The sequence below is a fragment of the Aptenodytes patagonicus genome, chromosome 22 (genome assembly GCF_965638725.1).
Source record: "Aptenodytes patagonicus chromosome 22, bAptPat1.pri.cur, whole genome shotgun sequence".
In the NCBI taxonomy this organism is placed as follows: Eukaryota; Metazoa; Chordata; class Aves; order Sphenisciformes; family Spheniscidae; genus Aptenodytes; species Aptenodytes patagonicus.
Window position 1 is genome coordinate 7,596,482 of NC_134970.1, and position 21,668 is coordinate 7,618,149.

The 21,668-nt window shown below is 60.9% G+C and overlaps 2 protein-coding genes across 8 annotated transcripts in view; both read right to left on the reverse strand.

Annotated features, from left to right (window-relative positions):
- KIF21B (kinesin family member 21B) overlaps positions 1-9,166 on the reverse strand; it is a 40,993-nt gene extending 31,827 nt beyond the window's left edge. For all 3 annotated transcript variants that reach the window (XR_012996977.1, XR_012996976.1, XM_076357809.1), the window contains exon 1: positions 9,090-9,166. Coding sequence is in view for 1 of the 3 variants with exons in the window: in XM_076357809.1 (XP_076213924.1) it covers positions 9,090-9,127 (38 nt within the window). In the remaining 2 variants the exon portion in view is untranslated. The remainder of the gene's footprint in view (positions 1-9,089) is intronic.
- A 4,254-nt stretch (positions 9,167-13,420) lies between these two features.
- Positions 13,421-21,668, reverse strand: part of CACNA1S (calcium voltage-gated channel subunit alpha1 S) — a 50,159-nt gene continuing 41,911 nt past the window's right edge. For all 5 annotated transcript variants that reach the window (XM_076358193.1, XM_076358197.1, XM_076358195.1 and 2 more), the window contains 9 exons: positions 20,389-20,491; positions 18,565-18,666; positions 18,319-18,443; positions 17,194-17,322; positions 16,255-16,454; positions 15,416-15,480; positions 14,849-14,958; positions 14,155-14,271; positions 13,421-13,906 (listed from right to left, as the gene is read on the reverse strand). In XM_076358193.1, coding sequence (XP_076214308.1) covers positions 13,646-13,906; positions 14,155-14,271; positions 14,849-14,958; positions 15,416-15,480; positions 16,255-16,454; positions 17,194-17,322; positions 18,319-18,443; positions 18,565-18,666; positions 20,389-20,491 — 1,212 coding nt within the window. In that variant the 3' untranslated portion in view covers positions 13,421-13,645. The remainder of the gene's footprint in view (positions 13,907-14,154; positions 14,272-14,848; positions 14,959-15,415; positions 15,481-16,254; positions 16,455-17,193; positions 17,323-18,318; positions 18,444-18,564; positions 18,667-20,388; positions 20,492-21,668) is intronic.

Consider the following 21,668-nt stretch of genomic DNA (forward strand, 5'->3'; position numbering starts at 1 on the left):
TCCTCACCAGCAGACAGTGGCTCCCCAGGCCTCAGCTCAGCGTGGCTTGATCCCATGGGGGAATCTGCCCCCTTGCCCAGGAAGGGATGCCCCCAGCCCCATTCCTCCCTGAGCACAGGGTCTCAGGAGAGGGCTGGCTGCCAAGGGCTGGCTGTTTGCACACAGGTTGCTTTGGACCCAAATCAAGACAAAGTTAAGCATTTAATTACCGCGGCAGGGAAGCAGCTCAGCAATCAGAGAAAATTGAATCAGGCTCCCTGGGGACTGCCAGGTCTGGTCAGCAAATGCTGCAATTAAGAGATATAGCAAGCTACCTCCTAGCAGGAGCAAGCACAACATGGGAAAGCGCCGGGCTCAGCCTGCCTGTGGAGCCACCCATACCACGCGATTGCTGCCTTTGCTCCAGCCAAACACCTCCAAGGCAGAGGGTGCCATGGCCAGCATGGCTAGACCAGCACCAGGGGCAAGACTGAGCTCCCTAGCTGCTGGGTCCCCAACCCCCCGCAGCGCCAGGCAGCCTGGGGACAGAGCTGGGGTGTGCATGGAGGCGTGCTGGACACGGCTCAGCGGAGGGACATGCCTCCACTCCACATCCATCCTCTGAGGAAGCAACCCCAATACAGATCCTCCGTGTGGATGTGCTGGCTGTGCCCAGCTCCCAGCTGCCCAGCCTGCTCCCCCACGGGGCAAACCCCACTGCCTTGAACACCAGAGCCCCCTGGGTGCCCCCTAATCCTCCTGCTCCAGGCTTTCCCAGGCTTAGGGAAACTTTTAAATCAGGCCTTGGCAGCCGCTATATGCTGCTCATTAGCTCTGGCAGGAGCACACCGGCACTGAGCTGCGCCATCTGCTCTGCACCGAGATCCACCGCGGGTCGGGGACAAGCTGCCTGCACGGGGACCCAGCACCCAGGGACACCCAGCCCAAGGCAGCAGGCAGAGACCAGTGGGGCCTGGGGGAAGCACTTGGGATTGTGCTTTACCCAGCCTAGAGGGGAGCAGGAGCGGACTGAGTTTGGGATCTCCCTGGACCCCTTCACCCCCATAAGCGACTGGCAATACCATCAGCTCTGTGCTGGACCTGCCCAAGAGAAGAGGCTGGGAAACACCACGAGGATGTTTGCAAACAACAGACCCAGGACAGTCACCCGCAAAGGCATGCAGGACCCCAAAACCCCAGGCGGGGTGGGCAGCACAAGGAAACACATGTGTGGCAGCACATGCAACTCAATGCACACCCCAGCAGGACCCCTGTTCCCCTCCGACCGCATGGGAATGGCCACGAAACCACCGGCTCAGCAGCAGTGTCAGCAATTACTGGAGAGCGATAGGAAACCATCATTCGCCAGGAGACTCTGGGCCTGACGGGCCATCGATCTGACCCTGTGGGGGCACAGAGATGCCACGGGTCCAATGGAGACAGACGGACACGCTCCTACTCCCAGTTCTGCACCCCGGTCCTGAGGCTCCCATTTCCTCCCAAGCCAGTGAGTCACACCCACAGGGTCTCTCCCTTTCCCAGGTGCCCCTGTGAGGTCCCACCCCAGTACTGGTGCACCCATACTGGAGATAAGGCTTTCCTGGCCCCCTGAAAGCAGGCACGCCTGCAGCCCCCTGGCACACTCTGATTGCCACTGGGAAAACAACCCGATCTTGGCAGAAGATGCTGCAACCCCAGAGCCCACAGGGGACATCTGGAGCAACTTGCCCACAAGACAGGAGAATGGGTGGCACAAAAGAGGTGCCTCTCCACCCCACCCCCCCAAAAAAAAAAAAAAAAAAAAATCCCGAGCCCTTGGCCAGCAGGACAGGGGATAGTACGATGCACCCAGGAGCAAACCTAGTCCCACAGCTGGGAAGGGAACAGGCATATTTTGCCCTAACATCCTCCTCGGGCAGGTACAGCATGAAATAATAGATGAGCAGAGACCACAGCAACATGGCCTGAGACACCCCCCCCAATGCAGGCAGGGGATGGGTTGTGCCTCCCAGCCCTGCAACACTGGGCCAAGGAAGTGCCCTTGCTCAGGGCTTGGAGGGCAGAGAGGAAGGCAAGGACCAGGAGCCCAGCTCCAGCCTTTCTCCCCAACACGATGCCTTTCCTCCTTTGCCAGCATCGCTCATCTCCTCCCACACCAGTGCAGGGGTGGAGACATCCCACTCCTGCCACCCAAGCAGCGTGCCCCCAGCACACCCACAGGGCTCTGCCAATGGGTTATCTGGGTTATACCCAGCAGCACAGAAGCTCATGGGACCCTTGTGACTTCTGGGGAAGAGCGTGCCACACAAACCCGGCACATCCCACCCTGCCCGACTGAGCCTTCTGTCCCCAGCACCTCCATCCCTCTCCCCAGAGCACCCATACCTGGGTCCTTGGGCTCCAGCACTCAGACATGCCCCAGGCTGTGGCCGAGGAGGAAGGAAGAGCCCGGGGAAGAAGTCGGAGGCAGTTTTGTGCCTGGTGCTAAAGGTCAGACTGCACTGCTTTCTGGGGAGGGGGCTGAGAGCCTGCGGGGCCCTGGCTGCAGCAAAGCCCAGGGGCAGGGGGGGCAGAAGGACCTTTATTAAATCTTTCAGCCCTGTGCAGGAATGCCCCTTGGGCTGCCCCAGTGCCAATCTCCAGAGCTTTGCCCTCAGTGCTGGCCCTGACATGGGGCTGGCGACACTGGGAGAACAAACCCAGAGCTTGGAGGGGGGCTGCAGAGCCATCCCCCCAGGCACCCACCAAGAACAACAGCCGGGCATGGGCGGATGGGCAGGGAGGTGTTCACAGCCCGGTGGGGTGGGGAGACCATGGGACAGGGGAGCTTGGGGCCAAGCTCGGCTACAGCAAGCTGTTGCAAGAAACCTCCCCCACCATGTCCTGGCCCCAGGGAGCTGCAGAGGAGGGGAAGGGATTTCGCTGGGATCGCTGGGACCTCGGGCTCAGCCCCGAACCCTCACTTGGAAATGGGGACGACGACCGTGTTGTGTCCACATGGAGCAGGGCAGAGGGGCAGATGCCAAGCGGGATGAGGCTGCCTCACAGCAGTGCAGAGCCAGCGGGGACATGGGGACATGCCAGCTTCTGGTCTGCCCAGAGGGGAAGGGGTGGCAGGAGGCCGGACGCCTTCCACCAAGCCAAAGCAGAAACCCATCAGCATCCATCCAGGGCAGGGAGTCATGCAGTGGCGTGCTGATCTCCTGCAGTAGAGCCCGGCTGCAGCTGCCCTCACAATCCACCACATCCCAAACCTGCTGGCTGTTTAACCAACGACAGGGACTGTTTTGACAGCCTCCAGCAGGAAACAGCCCCGTGGGACCACTGGGGCCAGCCCCCCCCCCCGCAGGAACAGCACGACAGCCGCCTGGCCAGGGCTGGCTCCTCAATTAGCACCGGGCTCAGCGGGGGTATCGCTTTCCCTCTCCGGGGGACAGGAGCCGTGTTCTCGACAGCTTTGTTTAGGGCTTCATCTCCTGCAATTTTCTCCTGCCCCCAATTTCACTGCTGGTGCAGGAAAGCTGCAGCTGGCTCTGTCCTCTGGCTTCAAGACAGCCCCAGCCTCCCAAGTTCCTCAGACTTCATGGCATTACATATTTAAATCCCTTGCTGATGGGTGATGGGTGCAGGCACCAAAAGCCTCTTAAAGCTGCTTTGCTCTGAGCAATGCCGCAGGTGATGGTGGACCGCAGGGTGCGGCCCTGCTCCCCCCTCGCACCGGCACCGTCTCCATCCCCTTTCTAACATTTCCGCTGTAAAAGCCAGTGAGTGCGTGCCTGATCAAAGCCAGGCACAGAAAAACCCCTCACGCCCACACACCTGGGCTCAGCACTTCCCTCCGAGAGCCCGTGGGGCCCCCCACCCACCACAGCCCCCGACATCTCTCTCCAGACAGGGGAGGCCAATTTAACCCTGTTCGCTGGGAGCCGAGAGCACATGCACCCCTGCATCGCACTGGGGCTAGGAAGCCCCGAAGTGAAATGAAAGAGAAGCAGCTTGCCCGGATGGGTTCAGCACAGCAGCGAAACAGCCACAGGACATGGGGGGCCCCTGCTGCCAGGGCTGAGCTGCCCTCAGTGGAGGCAAAGGATGGGGAAAGCGGCTGGGGGTGCCCACGCTAGTGCTCTGTCTGCCCGGCACCCCCAGGCTATAGCAGCCTCCCAAGGTATTTCCTTCCTGGGACCAGGGCTGCTCACCAGGGAGCCTCCAGCCCCCGCCGATGGGAGATGGGGCACCCCAGGGCTCGGCTGTGCCACCACACCAGGACGGGCTGTCCCCCCCATCACCACAGGAGCCAGGCACATCCCATGCAGTGGGGTGGGTTTACCTCATCTCTCCCCTGCATGGCCCTGTGACATGTGCCCAACACGAGCCAGACCTGGCAGGAGACAGTGTCCCACGAGCCACTCCACAGTGTACCCCCAGGACCACACCGAAGGGGCTCAGAGCTGCAGCAGCACCGTGGTAATGGTGGGCAGCGGGTACCAGGCAGTACCACCCCTCTCCATGCTGGAGCCCTTAGGCAGCACGTGCACCAGTGTGGCACGAGTTGGGCTCACACCACCTCTCCATCCAGACCCAAAACTGCCCCGGGAAGAGCTGGTTTGGAAAGGCTACAACAACTCCGTCTCCTTGGGGACCGACCCCAGCTGGTCCCAGAGGCTTCGGGTTCGCAGAAACCATCCCAGCAGGCACAGGAGCCCTGGCCGCGTGGCAGCAAAGATGCCAGGACCCGGGCAGTGTCAGGAGCCCAGCTGATCCTGGCACCTGGCCTTTGCCAGCATGCTCCCACTGAGACAAGGCCCTCCAGGACACACGGCAATGGGTGGGTAAGTCTGTCCCGTCCTGAGCGGCACATCTTGTCCTTTTTCCCGAGGAGGAGGTGGGAGCAGCCCCCCGGGGCAGGAGACAGCCAGCACTGGGCTGCCCGCGTGGAGCGCAGAGCATCATGGCAAGAGTGTTTATGAGAGCAGCAGAGCACTGGAGGTTGCAGGGTTTAAATAAACTTGAAATCCGACTCAACTTCCTTCCCCAATTTCACAAGCTCCATTTCCTGAGTCTTCATAGCCAGCCAGGCATGCTCGGGTGCCGCGGGCAGCTCTGGCACAGGGGGTGCCACTTTCTCTCCGATGAGCTGGGCAGTTTGAAAGTGCCCTCAAGGGAACATTTTTGCAGCCAGCCCAGCTTCTCAGACCTCCCCCAGCCAAGGAGTTTAATGGCATCCGGATCAATATGCACCATCAGCCCTTCCTGACACAGCAAAACCAGCCGCGCAATGGGGCTGGGCTCCACCTCCTGCAACCAGCACGGCGAGTCCCGCTCCCCCCGCTGCACCCCTGGCTTGCTGCAGCTGCAAGAGCCGACAGCACCTGACTGCGAGCTTGGGTGCTGCAGGGAGGGGTGCTGCAGAGAGGGGTGTTGCTGAGGCTCAAGGGGAGGCACGAGCCTCAAATCGACAGCTGTGCTCCCGGATGGAGGGCACGAGCGGGGAGCTGCTGAGCTGGCTGCGTTGCAGCCACCCATTTGAAGGTCACCTACAGAAGGAAACAGCAGTTGTTGCCTTCCCCAGTCTCCGAGGAAACTCCCTCCAGCAGCAAGGAGCGAGGGCTCCCAGGCTGCCCCACTCAGCACCATCGCGGCGGGCGGCAGCTTCCCGGCTGAGACCGTTACACCGGCACAGGGCGTGCAGGCGCCCAACCCGACTGCTGCCGGCAGCTCAGCCCCATCACTTCCTCCCCAGCATGTCTGCTGGAGCTGGCAAGCTCAGACGCGCCCATGAAGTGACACACCAGGCTTAACGCTGATGGGCAAGTGAAGGCAGACCCTGCCTGCAGGGAGGGCGGGAGTCGGGGCAGGATCCAGCCCTGCCCTTGCAGATGGTGCAGGTCTGAGTTGCAGGTACAAGGTGCAGGTACAAATCAGCCCCTGGGCCAGGAGCAGCCGCTGGGCCTGCATTTCCCTGTGCTTGACAGCAGTGCTGCAGCAGGTACCAGCCATTTCACTTACTGGCACGCAAGAAGCCTAAATAACGCCCCCATGCCCCAATCAGTGGCTCAGCACCCGGGTCCTTTGGACCCCCAGTGCCAGCGAGGCAGCCGGAGGTCTCCCGAGGGGAAAATGGGAACCTGTGAAGTTGACAGTGAAACGCCACAGCATCTCTCCTGCCTCCTCCTGCCGGGCCAGGAGAACCAGCAAGAACTGGGGTCCCCCCAAGACAGCACAGCCCCACCACCCCTGCTCCTCTGCCCCCACTCCTCCCACCCTGAGGGCTCTGTGAGGCCTCAGAGACGGCTCCACGTGGCTGCAGCACCTCTTGACATCAGCTGGACCATCCCCATCACCCAGCCGTTTAACCCCAGCAACACACGTTGCCTTCCTCCAAAGCCCCCATCACTTCCCAGTGTCCCCAGCCCTTCCCCAGGTCCCACCTCGCTCCGAACAGCAGCATGGACACAGAGGCCCCGATGAAATGGCACAGCTGGCACATTTGTGTTATTATAAAGGGACAAAAGGGGAGCTTTGATCTGTGTCCTGCCGCACCCCAGAGGCATTCAACCTCCTCCATGCTCTGATGGCTGAGGGAGGTGGGCTCTGTGGGCAGGTTTGCTCAGAGGGTGGGGGGTCTTGGAGACTCACAGCCCGGCTGCTCCACTGGCAGGGTGTCATGAGCGCTCACAAAGGAAGACCTCGCTCTGCTCCCAGCCCAGGGCAGGAGGGGACCCATCACCAGCCCCCCTGGGCTGCTTTGGCAGAACAGTCAGGTAGTCTACAGAGAGCAGCTCGGCCCTTGCGCACTCAGCCCAGCCTCAGGAGCCACCTTCCTGCATGGCGCTGCAACCTGCCTGCTTTGTCTCGCAGCCTCCTTGCTCCCAGCCCTCCTCCTTTGTCCTGCCAGCTCACCTTCACCACCGCATCGCCCCAGCTGCCTGGCACCCACCAGCTGGACCAAGTGGGATGCCAGCTCGCTCCCTCAAGGAGGGGGTGGGAGAGAGTTGGACTTCCCCCCCCTCCCTGGATCCTCGCCTTGGACACCCCAGCCCCACTGCAATGCTGCATATTCAAGTCACCTCCCGGTCGTGATCCCCTCCCTGTGCAACGAACAAGTCGACCCCATCGCTGGCAGGGGCCAAAAGGATTAGGCGGGAAGAGCCCAGCAGAAACAACTCCACAGCCACCATCCCCAGCGGCACCCACTCCATCTCCCAGGCAAAAGGGACCCCAGCCTTGAGCCGGGCCTTTGTTAAAAGGCTTCATCCCGAGAGAAATGCAGGATGGAGGACGGGAAGAGTCCGGCCATCAGGAAATCTCCACCCCCAGCCGCCGGCATCACTCGGTTCCTGGGTCAGTGTCCTGGCACGGACACCCCGCCTTGGCACAGCCCAGCCCTGCCCCTGTGCAGGCACCCCAGCACCACCCGCGCGAGGGGGATGCTGTCACCTCCCCTGCAGTTCCCCCATCCTTTAAAACCGCAGCCTGGCCTCGATTCTCAGCCTCTCAAACGGAGCAAGGCAGAAAATCACCATCGCCTGCTTCCAAGACAGGAAGACTGGACGGGCAGGCAGTGCTGGGAGGTGTCCTGGTGCACACACATGCATGCACACACACAGAACCATGCACACATGCAGCAGTGCGCACAGCCCCACACCCATCCTCTCTCCCTCCATCATTGATGCTGCACCCAGCATCTTTTGTGCTCTCGCTCTGCCCAGGCAGGCAAGGACCAGCCAGGGCAGTGCCCTCTGCAAATCCTCCTCCGAGGACTAATGCAGCCCCTCTGCAGACTGCCATCAGCACCCCAATCTGCCTCGTGCCATTAGGGGTGCGGACAGGGGGACACGGCATGCCCCACCCTCCCCAGGGTGACCCTGCAGTCCCACGGTGGGAGACAAGACAGCCACAGCCAGACAGGGAGGTCGGTGTAACTGCGTAGGGCTGGGCCTGCCGAGCCGTGTCCCCACGGGGACCCGATCCTTCCCTCGCCCAGCCCCACTCTGACACCCTGCACGGGAGCTCGGGGCTCCGAGGGCCAGGCCGGGCTCACGCTTGTCCGGAATACGCGGGCTGACCCGGCACAGGCACAGGGTGAGCAAGGGGAAGCCGCACGCCCGGTCCCTTCCCCACGCTGGCTGCCACGCGGGACGGCAGCTCCGGCCGTGACAGCCGGGCAGGGTCCCTCCCTGCCTCTCCCGCTGCCTTCGGCGGGGCTCGTACCCCCCCTTCCTCCGGGGGCTCCTTCCCCCTCTTGGGGCAGACAGAAGCGAAACGATGCCGGTCTGCGGGACCCCAGCGGCTGTGCACAGAATACAGCCAGCCTGGCACGGCGCTAACAAAGAGCCCCCCGGTTTCACCCACCCCCGTGGGGCTCTGCAGACGATGCGTGGTCTGCCCCGCCTGCTGCCGCCCAGCCCAGCGCCCCTCGAGCTCCCGCAGCCCCCCCGAGCCCCCGCATGAATTAGACGCCGCCGGCAGCTCCTTTATTGAGGTGCACGATCTGGAAGGCGCATTGTTCCCAGCCCGGAGTCAGCACAAAGGACACCGAGATGCCGCATCGTTCCCTACCACCTAGCGGGGGGGGGGGGGGGGGGGGAGCAGGCAGGGACCTCCCCGGGCATCTTGCCTGACACCACGGGGAGCCGAACCCACCCGCGACGCAGCCAGGAGCTGCCGAGCTGCAAAGGCTGGGCGACAGCCAGCTCTCCAGGTGAAGGGGCCGGGGGTCCCCAGCCTCGCCCCCCCCCCCCCCCCGCGCCTCGGCCGCAGCGGATGGGAGGGGAGGTGGGCATCGCAAGGCTGCGCAGCGGGGGAGCGGGTGGGATGAGGGGGGAGGCAGCCTCGAAACGATGCGGAGTTGGGGGGTGGAGAGGATAGCGGCGGCGGTGGTGCTGGGGGGGGGGGGCAAAACCCGACTCGGGGGGGACTCACTGCCCCGGGGATGGGCAACGCCGAGCCGGGCATCCGCAAGCACCCCGCCGCGCAGCCGCAGCCCCCACCCCGCCGGTGGGCATCGGGCCCCCGGGTGCACCGAGCTCCCCGGGGATGCACGTGTCCGTTCTCCTCCCCCTCCCCCCCCGGAAGCACCGAGCCCCCCCCAGCCCACCCCCGGCACTCACCTCACGGCCACCTTGACACAGCTGTCCGGGGCCGCCATGCCCCCGCCGCCCGGGCACCGCGGCCGCCGCTGCCCGAGAGCATCCACGGGCGGCGGGAGGCGGCGGCGGGTGGGGGAGGGGGAGGGAGGGGGCGGGGGCGGGGCGGGGGCGGGCTGCCCCAGGTGCCGGGCGGGGCGGGGCGGCGGGGACACGCCCCCGCAGCGGCACTGCCGACACGCGGACACGCGGGGCAAAGGGCGCGCACACGCAACACGCAGAGACACACACACACACGAGCTGTCATGTGCGCCCCCCGCACAGCCCCCCTACACACAGACACTCACGGCCACGTCCCCCCCAGTCACCCTCACACACACCACACAAACGCACCCCCACCCCCTCAGACAGACACACGCACACAGTCAGACACACGCTCACACACAGGCACACTCGTACCCCCCCCCGAGCCGCCCTTACACACCACACAAACGCATCCAGCCCCCACCCCGCACGCACGGACACATTCTCTCTCTCTCTCTTTCCCGCACGCTCTTTCACACACACACGCGCTCTCACACGCTCTCACACACACACGCTCTCACACACACACACGCTCTCACACACACACACTCTGACACTCACACTCACACACACGCGCCCTCTCTCTCACACGCTCTCACACCCTCTCACTCTCACTCGCTCTCTCACACACACACTCTCACACACACTCTCTGACACACACACACGTGCGCCCTCTCACACACGCGCTCTCTCGCTCTCACACGCTCTCACACCCTCTCACTCTCACTCGCTCTCTCACACACACACTCGCTGACACACACACACACTCACACACACACGTGCGCTCTCTCACACACTCTCTCTCTCTCACACGCTCTCTCACACACGCGCTCGCTCGCGCGCGCTCTCACGCGCGCTCTCGCGCTCTCTTTCACACGCTCACCGCCGGTCCCTGCCGCCCCCTGCCGGGCCAGAGGCCCCGCTCCCGCACGGCTCTTCCGTGCTGTCCCGGGCGGTACCGGGGCTGTACCAGCGTGTACCGGGGCTGTGCAGGGGTGTACCGGGGCTGTACAGGGCGTCCCCCCCTCCCGGGGACGGCGAGAGAGCAGCCTGGGGTCCAGCGGGGTGGGTGCTGCCCGTCCCCGGGAAGGAGCGGGGCCCCGGCAGATGCTGGTGTGGAAGGACCCCCGCGGGGCTGGGGGAGCCCGGGGAGGCCGTCAGCTCCCTGCCAGCCCAGTGCAGCCCAGCGCAGCCTGGATCAGCCTAGTGTAGCCTGGTTCAGCTCGGTGCATCCCGCGGCACCACAGTGCAGCCTGGTGCTGCTCAGTCCATCCCGGTGTAGCTCTGGTCCAGACCTGACTCCCTTACAAGCCTCGGGAGCACCCAGGTCCCACACATGATCTCGTTCCCCCTGGCCTCCTGCCTGCCCTCCCGCCCTGTCCTGTTCCTGAGCCTCTGCCTGTCACCCAGCTCCTCTCTCCCCAGGTGCAAATGGGAGAGTCTTGCAGCCAGCCCCCGCGGCTCAGGTGCTGCTGTGGAGGGGACATTGGAGCTCTCCCTGTTCCTGCCCATGAGTGGGACACAAGGAGGGGGCATGAAGTCCCTGTGACAGCCCACCCCCGCCACTGCTGGCATGCAGCCCCCTGGGTGGCCCCCAGCTCCCCGCTAGTGGACAAACACAGGGGTGTTGCGGTGAGGGGCTGGCAAAGGCAGGTCATCGGCAGCGGCAGGAGCTGGGCAGTCTTTGAGAGACCCCTGTGTGCACATGAGGGTGCAGGTGCTGCTAGGTGTGCACACAGGTGGAGGCAGGGGTGCTGAGCACAGCTGTCACTCCACACACTGTTCCCAGCCACCCACCACTGACGAGGCCACGTTACACCTGGCACTGAGGAGGGAAACACCTCCCTGCAAAGGCATTAATGACAGCCCCACGTGGTCCCCAGACCAAACCCTCCACCCCCATGGTGCTGATAAAGGACGTTTCCAGCCTGCTCTGGGGTGTGGTGACTTGGTTTGGGACAGGGGGCAGAGACCGGGACCCTGCAGGTCCCTGCCCCTGCGAACAGCAGTGGCTGGAGGAGGACGGAGGTGAGTGACCACCCCCAGGGCTTTTCTTCCCACATGGTTGGCATCACTCAAACAGCTCCATGGCTTCGCCTGGTCCCATCCCAGAGCTCTGTGGTGTGTGGGGGTGACACCACTGAGCAGCAGGAGCCAGCGCAGGGCAGTGGTGAGCTGGGTGTTCCTGCCAGAGCCACTGGGACTGGGGGGCTGGTGACCCTGTGGGTTGCCCAAGGCTGTGGCGAGAGCCCGTTCCAAGAGGACAGGGGGCAAGGCTGATGGCACGGGCATGACAGGACAGTGCACAGGTGCCAACACAGCTCTCCAGCATGCCCAGTCCATACCGTGTGGCTGTGAGGGACAAGCAGCATCCTGGGCAGCACAGGATGGTGGGATGGGTAAGTTCCAGGGCACCTCATGCTGGTACAGCATCATGGGGATGAGCAGGATATGGCCTGTCTGTTGACCTGCAAGGATGTGAGGAGCTGGCATTTCTCTGCCTTTGTCCCCGGGGGGCATGTTTGCAAGGACACCTGGGTTTGGGGGGGACTTCCCACCCTGAGCTGCCAGTTTTTCTGAGGCTGGACCCTTCCCCATCGAAGGTCCAGGCGGAGATGGGCAGTGGCCGTGCCGTGGTGTTGCTGGCCATATCTTCTTACTCCCTTGTGCCAGCTGTGCCAGAAGCCAGATCAGTCCCCCAATTCAGCTAGAAATCAACTCAAAAAAGACCCCCAGATGCTAGTTTGGGGCAAATCAGGCCCTGTGCAGCCCCAGACCCCAGGAGAGGGTGCAGAGGCATTGCCCCATCACCACAGTATGTCCCCACCATAGTGTCACCCTTCATGTTTGGAGTACCCAGTGAGCACCCACCTGCCTTGGAAAGTGGCACACGCAGCCCTGCACCTCACTAAAGGGACCAGGAAACCATCACCATTCACCTTGTAACTAATGAAGCACGTCCTTGACATCCCCCTGGCAGAGCAGATGCCAGAGCCTCATTGGCAACCACCCTGCGCCCCTTCCTCAGGAGCAGGTGGATGTGTTTCTGGGTGTGTGTACATCCTGCCCCAGGGCAGTGAAGCAAGAGCAAGGGATGCAGCGGCTGCCCCTACGCCATCCCTGCTGATTGCTGCATCCCCTCGGGGGAAAGCTGTCTGCGCTGCCATGTCTGCTGTACAAGATGGGCTCTCCGGTGCTCAGGCTGCAGCTGGAGCTCAGCAACAGCCATTTCCCTTTTATTAAGTTAACAAATAAATGCCCTGCTGGAGAGCAGGCAAGCTCTATTGATTCAGCACCTCCCCTGGGACCCATCAGTTTGCGGCATTTTAATATATATTAGGCAACGAAGAGCCCTGCGTTGCCCAGTTCGGCTGGGCTGGGGGCCCTCTGGAGCAAGATCCCAGCAAAGCGATGGCCTGGAGAGATGGGGCTGCCCCTGTTGCTCAGCACCCAGACCCGGCCTGGGGCACTGAGGTCTGTAAAGCAAAATGCCTGGGCAGACCCATTCCCGGAGAGGAATAACCTCAGCTGCTACTTGATACCAGGCAGCAGTGGACAGTGCACAGGCAGCGCTGGGCAGCGCTGGCACGGGCATGCAGCAGGCACTGTGCTCCCCGTGCTCTCCTTGCTGTGGTATCTCTGGCCTGTCCAGAGCAATGGGGATGTCTGTGGGCTGGATGAGACCCTCCTGCGGGCCAGGCTGAGTGGTGGGTGCCCGAGCCCAAGAGCGGTGCTTGGAGATACCTGAAGTGACAGAAATCACACCGCAGTGGCCAATTCTCTTGGTTAGACCCAGGGCTGCTGCACTGACCTGGACATGCCCTCATGCCTCTATCTCATCCCCAGTTTCTTTCCCAGCTGGGAGAGTGAGCCAAGAAGCCCCCAGGCCTCACTGGCGCAAAGGCTGTGACTGCCTGCTGCCCCAGCCCAAGGTAGATCTGCCCAAGCCACTTGTCCTCCTCCCCACAGGACAGGCTTGGCTGCAAGCAGGAGGAATAGGCTCCAGCAGAGATGTAAGGATGCTGGGTCCAGCTGCTGGGATACCAGGAGACCCCCAGAGCATGGCACCCTCAAAATGGCTGGTTAAGGCATGAGCACTTGGGAGCAGGGGCAGACCTCCCTCAGCATGGGGACTGAAGGCTGCCAGCTCTGGCTAAATGTGGTCTCACATTTGCAGCCCCCTCCCCAGGCTGGGCTAGGCAGCGAGCAGCCATGGGCACAGGCTGTGCAGGCAGGGTGGCAGAGGAAGGAGGGGACAGGGGGATCCACAGTCACACAGCAGGAACACTTTAATGACCTGTCCAGCTCTTGCAAGACCCTGCTGGCACAGCATTGTCCTGTCCTGCACCAGGATCCTGGAGACCCGGCCCAAAAATCCTCCTGCAGCTGGACAGAGCCCACCAGGACCCCAGGCAGAGAGGGGGAGCAGTGCGGAGCAGTAACCCCCTGCAAGCTCCTGATGGGACCGTGCCCGCTGGGCTGCATTGGCAGGTGGCTCACAGGCGAGTGGCAGTGATGGTCTTTTGGGAGGGGGCTGTGCTGAGCCCTGGGGAGCTGGCTGGTGATGCGGCCAAGGTGTCCTGGGGGGCAGAGCCAGTTTTTGTGCCCTGCAGTTTTTCTCTTCCCTTTAGCAGCACCACAGCTGCTTTCTCCACTTCATCCATCTCCAGCTGGCTGCTGGCTGCCATCTCGTCCCTGGTCACTGCTACGAAGGATGGGTCATGGGCCAGAGCCGCAAGGCCCCCGGAGATCAGAGCCTGCAGCAGAGGATGGGGTCACAGCCCAATGTGTGCTCAGTCTGTAGAAGTGTCCCTGGCCACAGGCAGCCCACCCTCACCTCCTTTTCCCTGCTGCCTTCTGCTCTGGCACATACCTGCTGCTCACCCTCACAGCTAAGCTTTGCCCTCCAACCTTCCAACCTGGCATGAGCATGGCACCCCTGCCAGCCCCTTTCACTCCCTGGCAGCCCTGCCTTTCCCTCTGCCAGGCTATGCCCCTGCCTTACCTCCTGAATGAGAAAGGTGATGGCCGGGGTGGAGGATGTGCTTGGGTCACTGCTTTCACCCCACTGGTACCCTGAGCCGGACGCTGTCCCCGTCACAGTGCCATCCTCTCTGGGCAGCTGGGCAAAAGGAGCAAAGAGCTGCAGCCTGGGCTTGGACAATGCCCACGGAAGATCTCTCCCATGTTAATGTGGGGGCTGCAGGTACTGTCCCCAGCCTGGACACACACTCCCATTCTGCTAGAGCTCCTGGGTCCAGGGCATCACCCACAATGGGACCAGCAGGGCCATGTGGGCAGAGAGAGCTGGGAACCAGCCCTTACCTCCTGCCCTGGCACTTGCCAGGTTATGAGGCACTGTGGCCAGCCAAGGGCAGCTGGGGCAGTGTGGGAGCAAACCTGATGCACCCCTTTTTTCTGCCCTGGCTCTGGAGGTGACCGGGGAGTCAGAGAGATGCTGCTTTGAGCTGTCCCAGCTTGGATGAGCACCCCATGCCTGCTGCAGCAGCAGGGTGGGGACCCGGGCTCCTTCCATGAGCTGATCAGATAGGAAAGCTCCAGCAAAGCTGGGTTCATGGTGGGGAGCCCTAGAGACCGGCTCCTCCCCAGCATGGCTGTGACAGCCTTTCCCAGGAGGGGAGGGAGGTTCACCCACGTCCTCCACATTGCTGACTCTGGACATACACTGCCCCCTTTACCTCCTGGGGGAGAAGATGCAGCCCTGATGATGGGTGACCCCCAGAGGTGGCCCCTCGCATCCTGCTTGGCCTCCGTTGCAGCCTCTCCATGGATAAGGGGTGGTTGCACTCTGGGAGAGGGAAAGGTGGGGACATCAGATGGGCACAAGAGCAAGGACACTACTGCCACCCCAAGCTGAGAACCGGTTAAATAGACTGGGGGAACCAAAGGGTTTAGGGGTTCAGGACCAATCGAAGTCCCAGTGCCTGCCCACTGCCCTGTGCTGGCTCCTCACTCATGGCTGGGAAGGATAAGTCCCAGCGGACTTATTTTGTGGAAATGAACACGGTCTTGTGGCCCTGCTGCCTGGGCATGGCCAGTCCTCCCCCAGCCCGAGGCACTGGCTCCATGCTCCATCACCCTGGAGGGTGGGAAGGTGGGAGGAGGGTCTCCTGGAGTTCTCCAGACAGGTCCTTCTGTGCTTGGGGAAGCCTCCTCCTCCTGCCTGCCAACATCAGCCCCTTTCCCCTACCCTGGCCCTTGGGCTGGTCCAGATCCCCCAGAAGAGGAACGATGCCAAGACTCACCCCGCACTGGATGCCTGGGTGCTGCTGGCACCGTCTTCCTCAGCACCTCGTCCTCGTACTCCATCCTGGCAAGGGCAGGCAGGTGGATCAGCCTGAGCAGGGACCACACGCCGAGACCAGCTCTACCCAAGGGTGCAGCCCTCCCCACCTTCTCCACCCTGGGGAATGCAGCTTGGGGGGCAGACCTGGGATGGATGAACAGGCTGGAGACCCCAAGAAGTAGGATTAAGTATATCCTCTTACATTGGTAACCCTTGTCCCTTGTACCCGTGCCCAAGCAGGTGCTGGTGGCCCCTACCTGGGCCTTGGCACTCAGAGATTGGTGAGGAAGGGGGAAGGGTCTTTCCTGCAGTCCCTGGAGCCCTGCTGTCCACCTTGATCCTCACGGCACAGAGATGAAGGAGTGATGGGAAGGACAAGAAGGGCGCATAGGGAGTCACACACGCTGACGTGCAGAGCCACACACCAGCCCTGGAGCTACCCTGCATGTTCTGGGGACATCTCTGGGAGTGCCAGGCTGGGGCCTGGGGACCAGCAAGGGGTGTCTGCCCTCCCTGTCCCCTCGCCTGGGCCCTGCCTCACACCCCAAGGACCAAATTTCTGCACAAAGCTCCTGTGTCCATGGAGCCACTTCCATGGCCAGCGCTCGATTCCTCCCCCCATCCACAGGGACCTCGCTGCTGCAACTCAGCCACTTCTCCAAACCTTACCCATCCATGAAGAGCCCCTGGGCAAGACCGACGTGCAGCCAGCCACCAGCACAGCCTCACTGGGAGCCACCAAGCATGGCCCAGCTCTGCCCCTCCTCATCTGCCCACTCAAGGCTCACCAGCCCTTACCCCTCCAGCCAGTCATTGCTGTTGGCATTGTTGACATTGGTGTTGCCTTCCTGGGGTAAGTCATCGAGGAAGACGGGGGAGTCGAGGTTCTCGCTGCCCATCTCCACAAACTGCAGGGGCCTCTGGCTGGCCACGTGGGGCTGCAGGGGGCTGCTGGGTTCCAGGAAGCTGTCAACCTGGCCAAACAAGCCACCCGTCCTCTGCAACCAACAGGGAGGGTATCAGGGGAGGCCTGGAGCTCTGGGCTGCTCTGGGGCCATTCCCATGGGAGGAGACATGTGAGGGTGCCCGTGGGAACAGCGGTCTCTCTGCTTGTCTCTGCTCGGGCCTTGCAGACCGCACAGTTTCAAAAGCCTCACTGCCCAGGTGGGGAAACTGAGGCACTGAGGGGTGATGGTCACGCAGCAGCACTGGGACGAGAGCCAGGCCTATGCATGACAAATCCTGCTACCTCTGTGGGACAGCCTGAGCTGGTGGCACCCCTGGACATGGCAGTAGGTGCAACCCTGCAACACCACAGCTGCCCAGGCTGTTTCAAAGACTCCTAGGGAGTGGGAAGTGAATCTGTTCCTGCTCTGGTGATAATGACACTTGAGCTGTCCTGCCCTAGCCTGGCAGAAGGTGTGAATGGGGCCCTCCAAACCTGTGGGTAAACATTCAGCACACCCCTGCCAGGCAGATGAGCAGGGTCCTTTTACAGAGGGGAAACTGAGGCAGAGAGCAGGTTGCCCAGGATGACTCAACGAGGATGTCCCGACGCTCAGGGAGAGGAAAGAAGTGCTGATCCATCCTTGTGGTCCACACTGTCTTTCATGGTCAGGCTCACCTCTGCGGACTGTCCTCCAGCTGCTGGTAGCCATGCTGACCCACCACCAACACATCGAAATGGGGGCTGGGTGGGACCACTACCACCTGGGGTGCCCTGAGGGCTGCACTCACCCTGTATATCCCTTCCTCCATGGCAGCCTCCACCATTGCTCTTTCCAGCTCCTCCTCAGCAGTCAGGTCCCCAGAAATGGCACGATGGATTTCAGGAGCAGCTTCTTCTTCAATGCTCCTCAGCCCAGCCTGGTGGGGACAAGAAGGCATGGCTGGATGTGGCCTGGCCCCGCCACCCATCTCACTTTGGGCTTTGGAGAGGGAAACATGATGAAGCATGCTCACCTGGTAAGCCATGCTGCCCTGCCAGGTCTCCTACCACGGACAGGCCATGGGTCGCTCTGCAGCTGGCTGGCTCTGTGCTTGGTGAAACAGCTTCTGGGCTAATGCTGTCCCACAAAGGGGCATGCTAAGGGCAGCCTGACGAAGGGTCAGGCTGGTGATGCCCAAGGGGTAGCTGTGCCTTTGTCCCTGATCTAGAGATATCTGATCTGGGGCCTGGCTCTTTTCCTTGCCTTGCACCTTTGGGGCCTGGTCTTTCATCTCTATAAGTTATTTCCTCCCTATAAGGTCAGGAGAGGCTGGGGACATCCCATCTGCTCTGACCAAGCACATAAATCCTCTCCCATCCACATCAACCCCTCTCCATCTGGTGTTGCATTAGGCAATGAGAGATGATACAGAGACCACCAGGCACACAGAACTATCCCCAACACTGCTAAGGTGAGGAAAGGGAGAAGGTCCTGGGAATGGAGAAGAGTAGGTGGATAAGGGCCTGCATGAGCAGCATTCGGCCCAGACATTGGTCTATAGTGGGAGTTTCCAGATCTTAAAGCTGCTTGGTGAGGCATCAGACCCTGCTGAGCCCTCTCTGCGGCCGAAGTCAGCAGGGCAGAGAGTCAAAAATCTCCTTTGCTTCCAGAGTCACCTGCACACTGGAGACTAAGGTCACCCTCAGCGGTGGAGTGCTCATGGCCAGTTCAATGCTGGTTCACGTGGGGCCACTTCATTTCCAAAGCCTGAGGCACAGAGGTCCCTATGTGTCATTGCAGCTCTGTCTCTCTAAGTCACCTTGGACTTTCCTGAGCTGGGGGAAGCCTCTTCCCTGATCTGCAGAGCTCCCCACCACACCCTGCCTGTCCCCAGGAAGGGTCACCCCTCCAACACCACCCACATGCTACCAACCTGGATCTCCACAGGGTTCTTCTTTGACCGGTACCCGTAATACTCCTCCTGGCGCTTCATGAACTTCCTGAAATGCTCTTGGATGAGGAAAGTAGCATAGAATTTGCCTACTGTCACCTCATCATCTGGAGGGGAGGAAACCAACCTGATGATACCGCCTATCACAAGGCCCCGAGTTGTCAGAGCAGCTGAGACCTTGACCAGTTGTTGCTCTGCCCCTCTGGGAAGTACCACCAGGTGTCATACCTCCAATAGGTGGGATGACCTGGTCCAAAAGCTTCATACTCGTTCGCTTCCAGATTTTTTTGATAATGGCTCTGAGCTCCTCATTGGCCTGCTCAAAGTTACCTGTGAGAAAAGCGAGCAGGACAGTGGTTCATTCCCAGGGGAATGTGAACATGAGTGAAGACAAAGCATATGAAAACCTGGTGTGCCGGTTTTGGCTGGGATAGAGTCAATTTTCTCCATAGTAGCTAGCATGAGGCTCTGTTTTGGATTTGTGCTGAAAAGAGTGTTGATAACACAGGGATGTTTTAGTTACTGCTGAGCAGTGCTGACACAGCGTCAAGGCCTTTGCTGCTTCTCACCCCACCCCACCAGCGAGCAGGCTGGGGGGGGCACAAGAAGTTGGGAGGGGACACGGCTGGGACGGCTGACCCCAACTGACCCAAGGGATATTCCACACCGTATGACGTCATGCTCAGCACATAAAGCTGGGGGAAGAAGAAGGAAGGGGAGGACGTTCGGAGCGATGGCGTTTGTCTTCCCAAGTAAACGTTACACGTGATGGAGCCCTGCTTTCCTGGGGATGGCTGAACACCTGCCTGCCGGTGGGAAGGAGCGAATGAATTCCTTGTTTTGCTTTGCTTGTGAGCACAGCTTTTGCTTTACCTGTTAAACTGTCTTTACCTCAACCCATGAGGTTTCTCACTTTTACTCTTCTGATTCTCTCCCCCATCCCACCGGGGGGGAGTGAGCGAGCGGCTGTGTGGGGCTTAGTTGCCAGTTGGGGTTAAACCACGACACCTGGCCAGACTCCTCCAGGGTGTGACAGCTCCTCTCCAGTCTCCCCATCCAGCAAAAATGAGCTTTGTAAGAATGAGGCTCTGATTTTAGCAAAAAGACTTTAACCATAGAGTGAGTCAGACCTAGCGTTAGTGCCACCAGTGCCTGGTGATCAACAACAGATTTCGACCTCCCCTTTGATGCTTTCACAGGCTTTACCATTCCTGCTCGCCTGCAACCTCAGTCTGTCCTCATGCATGCTCCGAGATCTCCTGTGCTCCTCCCAGGGCTGCCTGCACTGTGCTGAAGGCCATATTCCCCTCCCCAGCTGGAGGGAAGGCACCCGTGCGGTGCTGCTGGAAGATGCTGGCCCCAGTGGCCCACCACTGCCCAGCCTCATCTCCTGCTAGAGCTGGCTGCCCCAGCCCAGCTGCAGAGCTGCTCATGTGATACTGCCTAACCCACAGGCATGGAAACAAGCTGGTGTGGCATCTTCCCAAAGCAGGGCTTTGCAAACCATTCTGCTGGCAAGGAAGGGGGTGAAAGCAACTCCTCCCCAGCACAGCTAAATTCAGAGAGGATCCATCCCCCTTCCATTCCAGTCTGAGATTATAAATGCATGGGGAAATGCAAAACTGGAGCAGGTGGTGTTATGCTGGGGGCAGGGGGAGATCAGACTACACTCAACAGTGCAGGAAGGGAGGCCGGTGGCTGTGCATCGTGGCAGGTATGGGAACTGGGTCAGAACTGCTCCTGAGCTCTTCAGGGTGAAGTTACGCAGCTGGGGTGGCATTGGTTCACTCTTCAGGGCTGCAACACATGTGCCTGCAACAAATAATGTTCTCCAGGCTTGGCCTGAGCAGCCCCATGCACGTGCCCATAGTCTCCGGTCCAATGAGATAATTAATGGCATGAAGCCGAGGGTTGCCCCAGAGGGTCTAGCCCCATAGGCAAGTGCTCTGAGGTCCCTGGACAGAGTGGGAGAACGGTGTGTAACCAGCACCCTGCAGCACAAGGAGAAGGTCCCCCAGTCAGGCCGTAGAGGCAGACAGGAGCATCGCTTACCTTCTGTCTTGATCTTGAGGGCTGTCCTCACCAGCGCAAAGAGGGTTGCATTGAAGGTGACGGTACCATCGCTGTTCAGGGGCATGTTCATGCACACTAGACGCTGCACAGCAAATCAACAACTGTGACCCCAGGCAGCAGAGCAGGCTGGCAGCTCCCCGCAAACACCCAGCCTGTCCTGGCTGGAGCGCAGCCATGCTGGCTGGGGAGAGGCTCTGCTCTGCACACTGAGCTGCCAGCCAAGGAGCCTTCCCAACTCTGCCCACTCTGCCCAGGCCCACGGGGCTCTGCACCACTGCTTGGCAGCACACATGGGCCAGGGGCAGCGACATCACTCATCCTAACCAGCCAGCTAAACCAGACCAAGCTGCGGGGAGAGCCACGTCAGATCTGTGGAAATAACCCAACCTATGGGGCATCGGTGCCATGGGAGAAAATCATAGAATCATAGAATCATTTAGGCTGGAAAAGACCTTTAAGATCATTGAGTCCAACCATAAACCTAACACTGCCAAGTCCACCACTAAACCATGTCCCCAAGTGCCACATCTACACGTCTTTTAAATACCTCCAGGGATGGTGACTCAACCACTTCCCTGGGCAGCCTGTTCCAATGCTTGATAACCCATTCAGTGAAGAAATTTTTTCCTAATATCCAATCTAAACCTCCCCTGGCACAACTTGAGGCCGTTTCCTCTTGTCCCATCGCTTGTTACTTGGGAGAAGAGACCGACCCCCACCTCACTACAACCTCCCTTCAGGTAGTTGTAGAGAGCAATAATGTCTCCCCTGAGCCTCCTTTTCTCCAGGCTAAACAACCAGCCAGCAAGAGACACAGCAATGCTCTTAGGGAGATGGGAGTCATTCTGCATTGTGCTCCACCCTCCAAAAAGTGCCCCAGGCTGCCATGAGGGATCTGGGGATCAAGCCTCATAATGAGTTTGCTCAAGACCCACGAGGGTTTACACCAGTGCCTGAGCCCCTGCCCATGTGGTTGACACGTGAGCCTCACACAGGCCCTGGATTTGTGCAGAATGAGCTAAGCCAGGGAAAGTGTATTCATGCCTACAGAGCCGGTGTTTCCAGCTCCCTCAATGCTATCAGCCCTTGGAAACAAACTTCTACAGCCCAGTTGACGTGGCCAGGTACTCAAGCCCAGCATTGCCCTCCTGTACCAGATGCAGATGTGGGGCACCCACAGTGCTGCTTGGGAGTCCCTCTGCACTGAGGGCTCCAGGTCGGGCAGAGACCAGCCCACCAGTGCCATCCCCCTCGGTGTG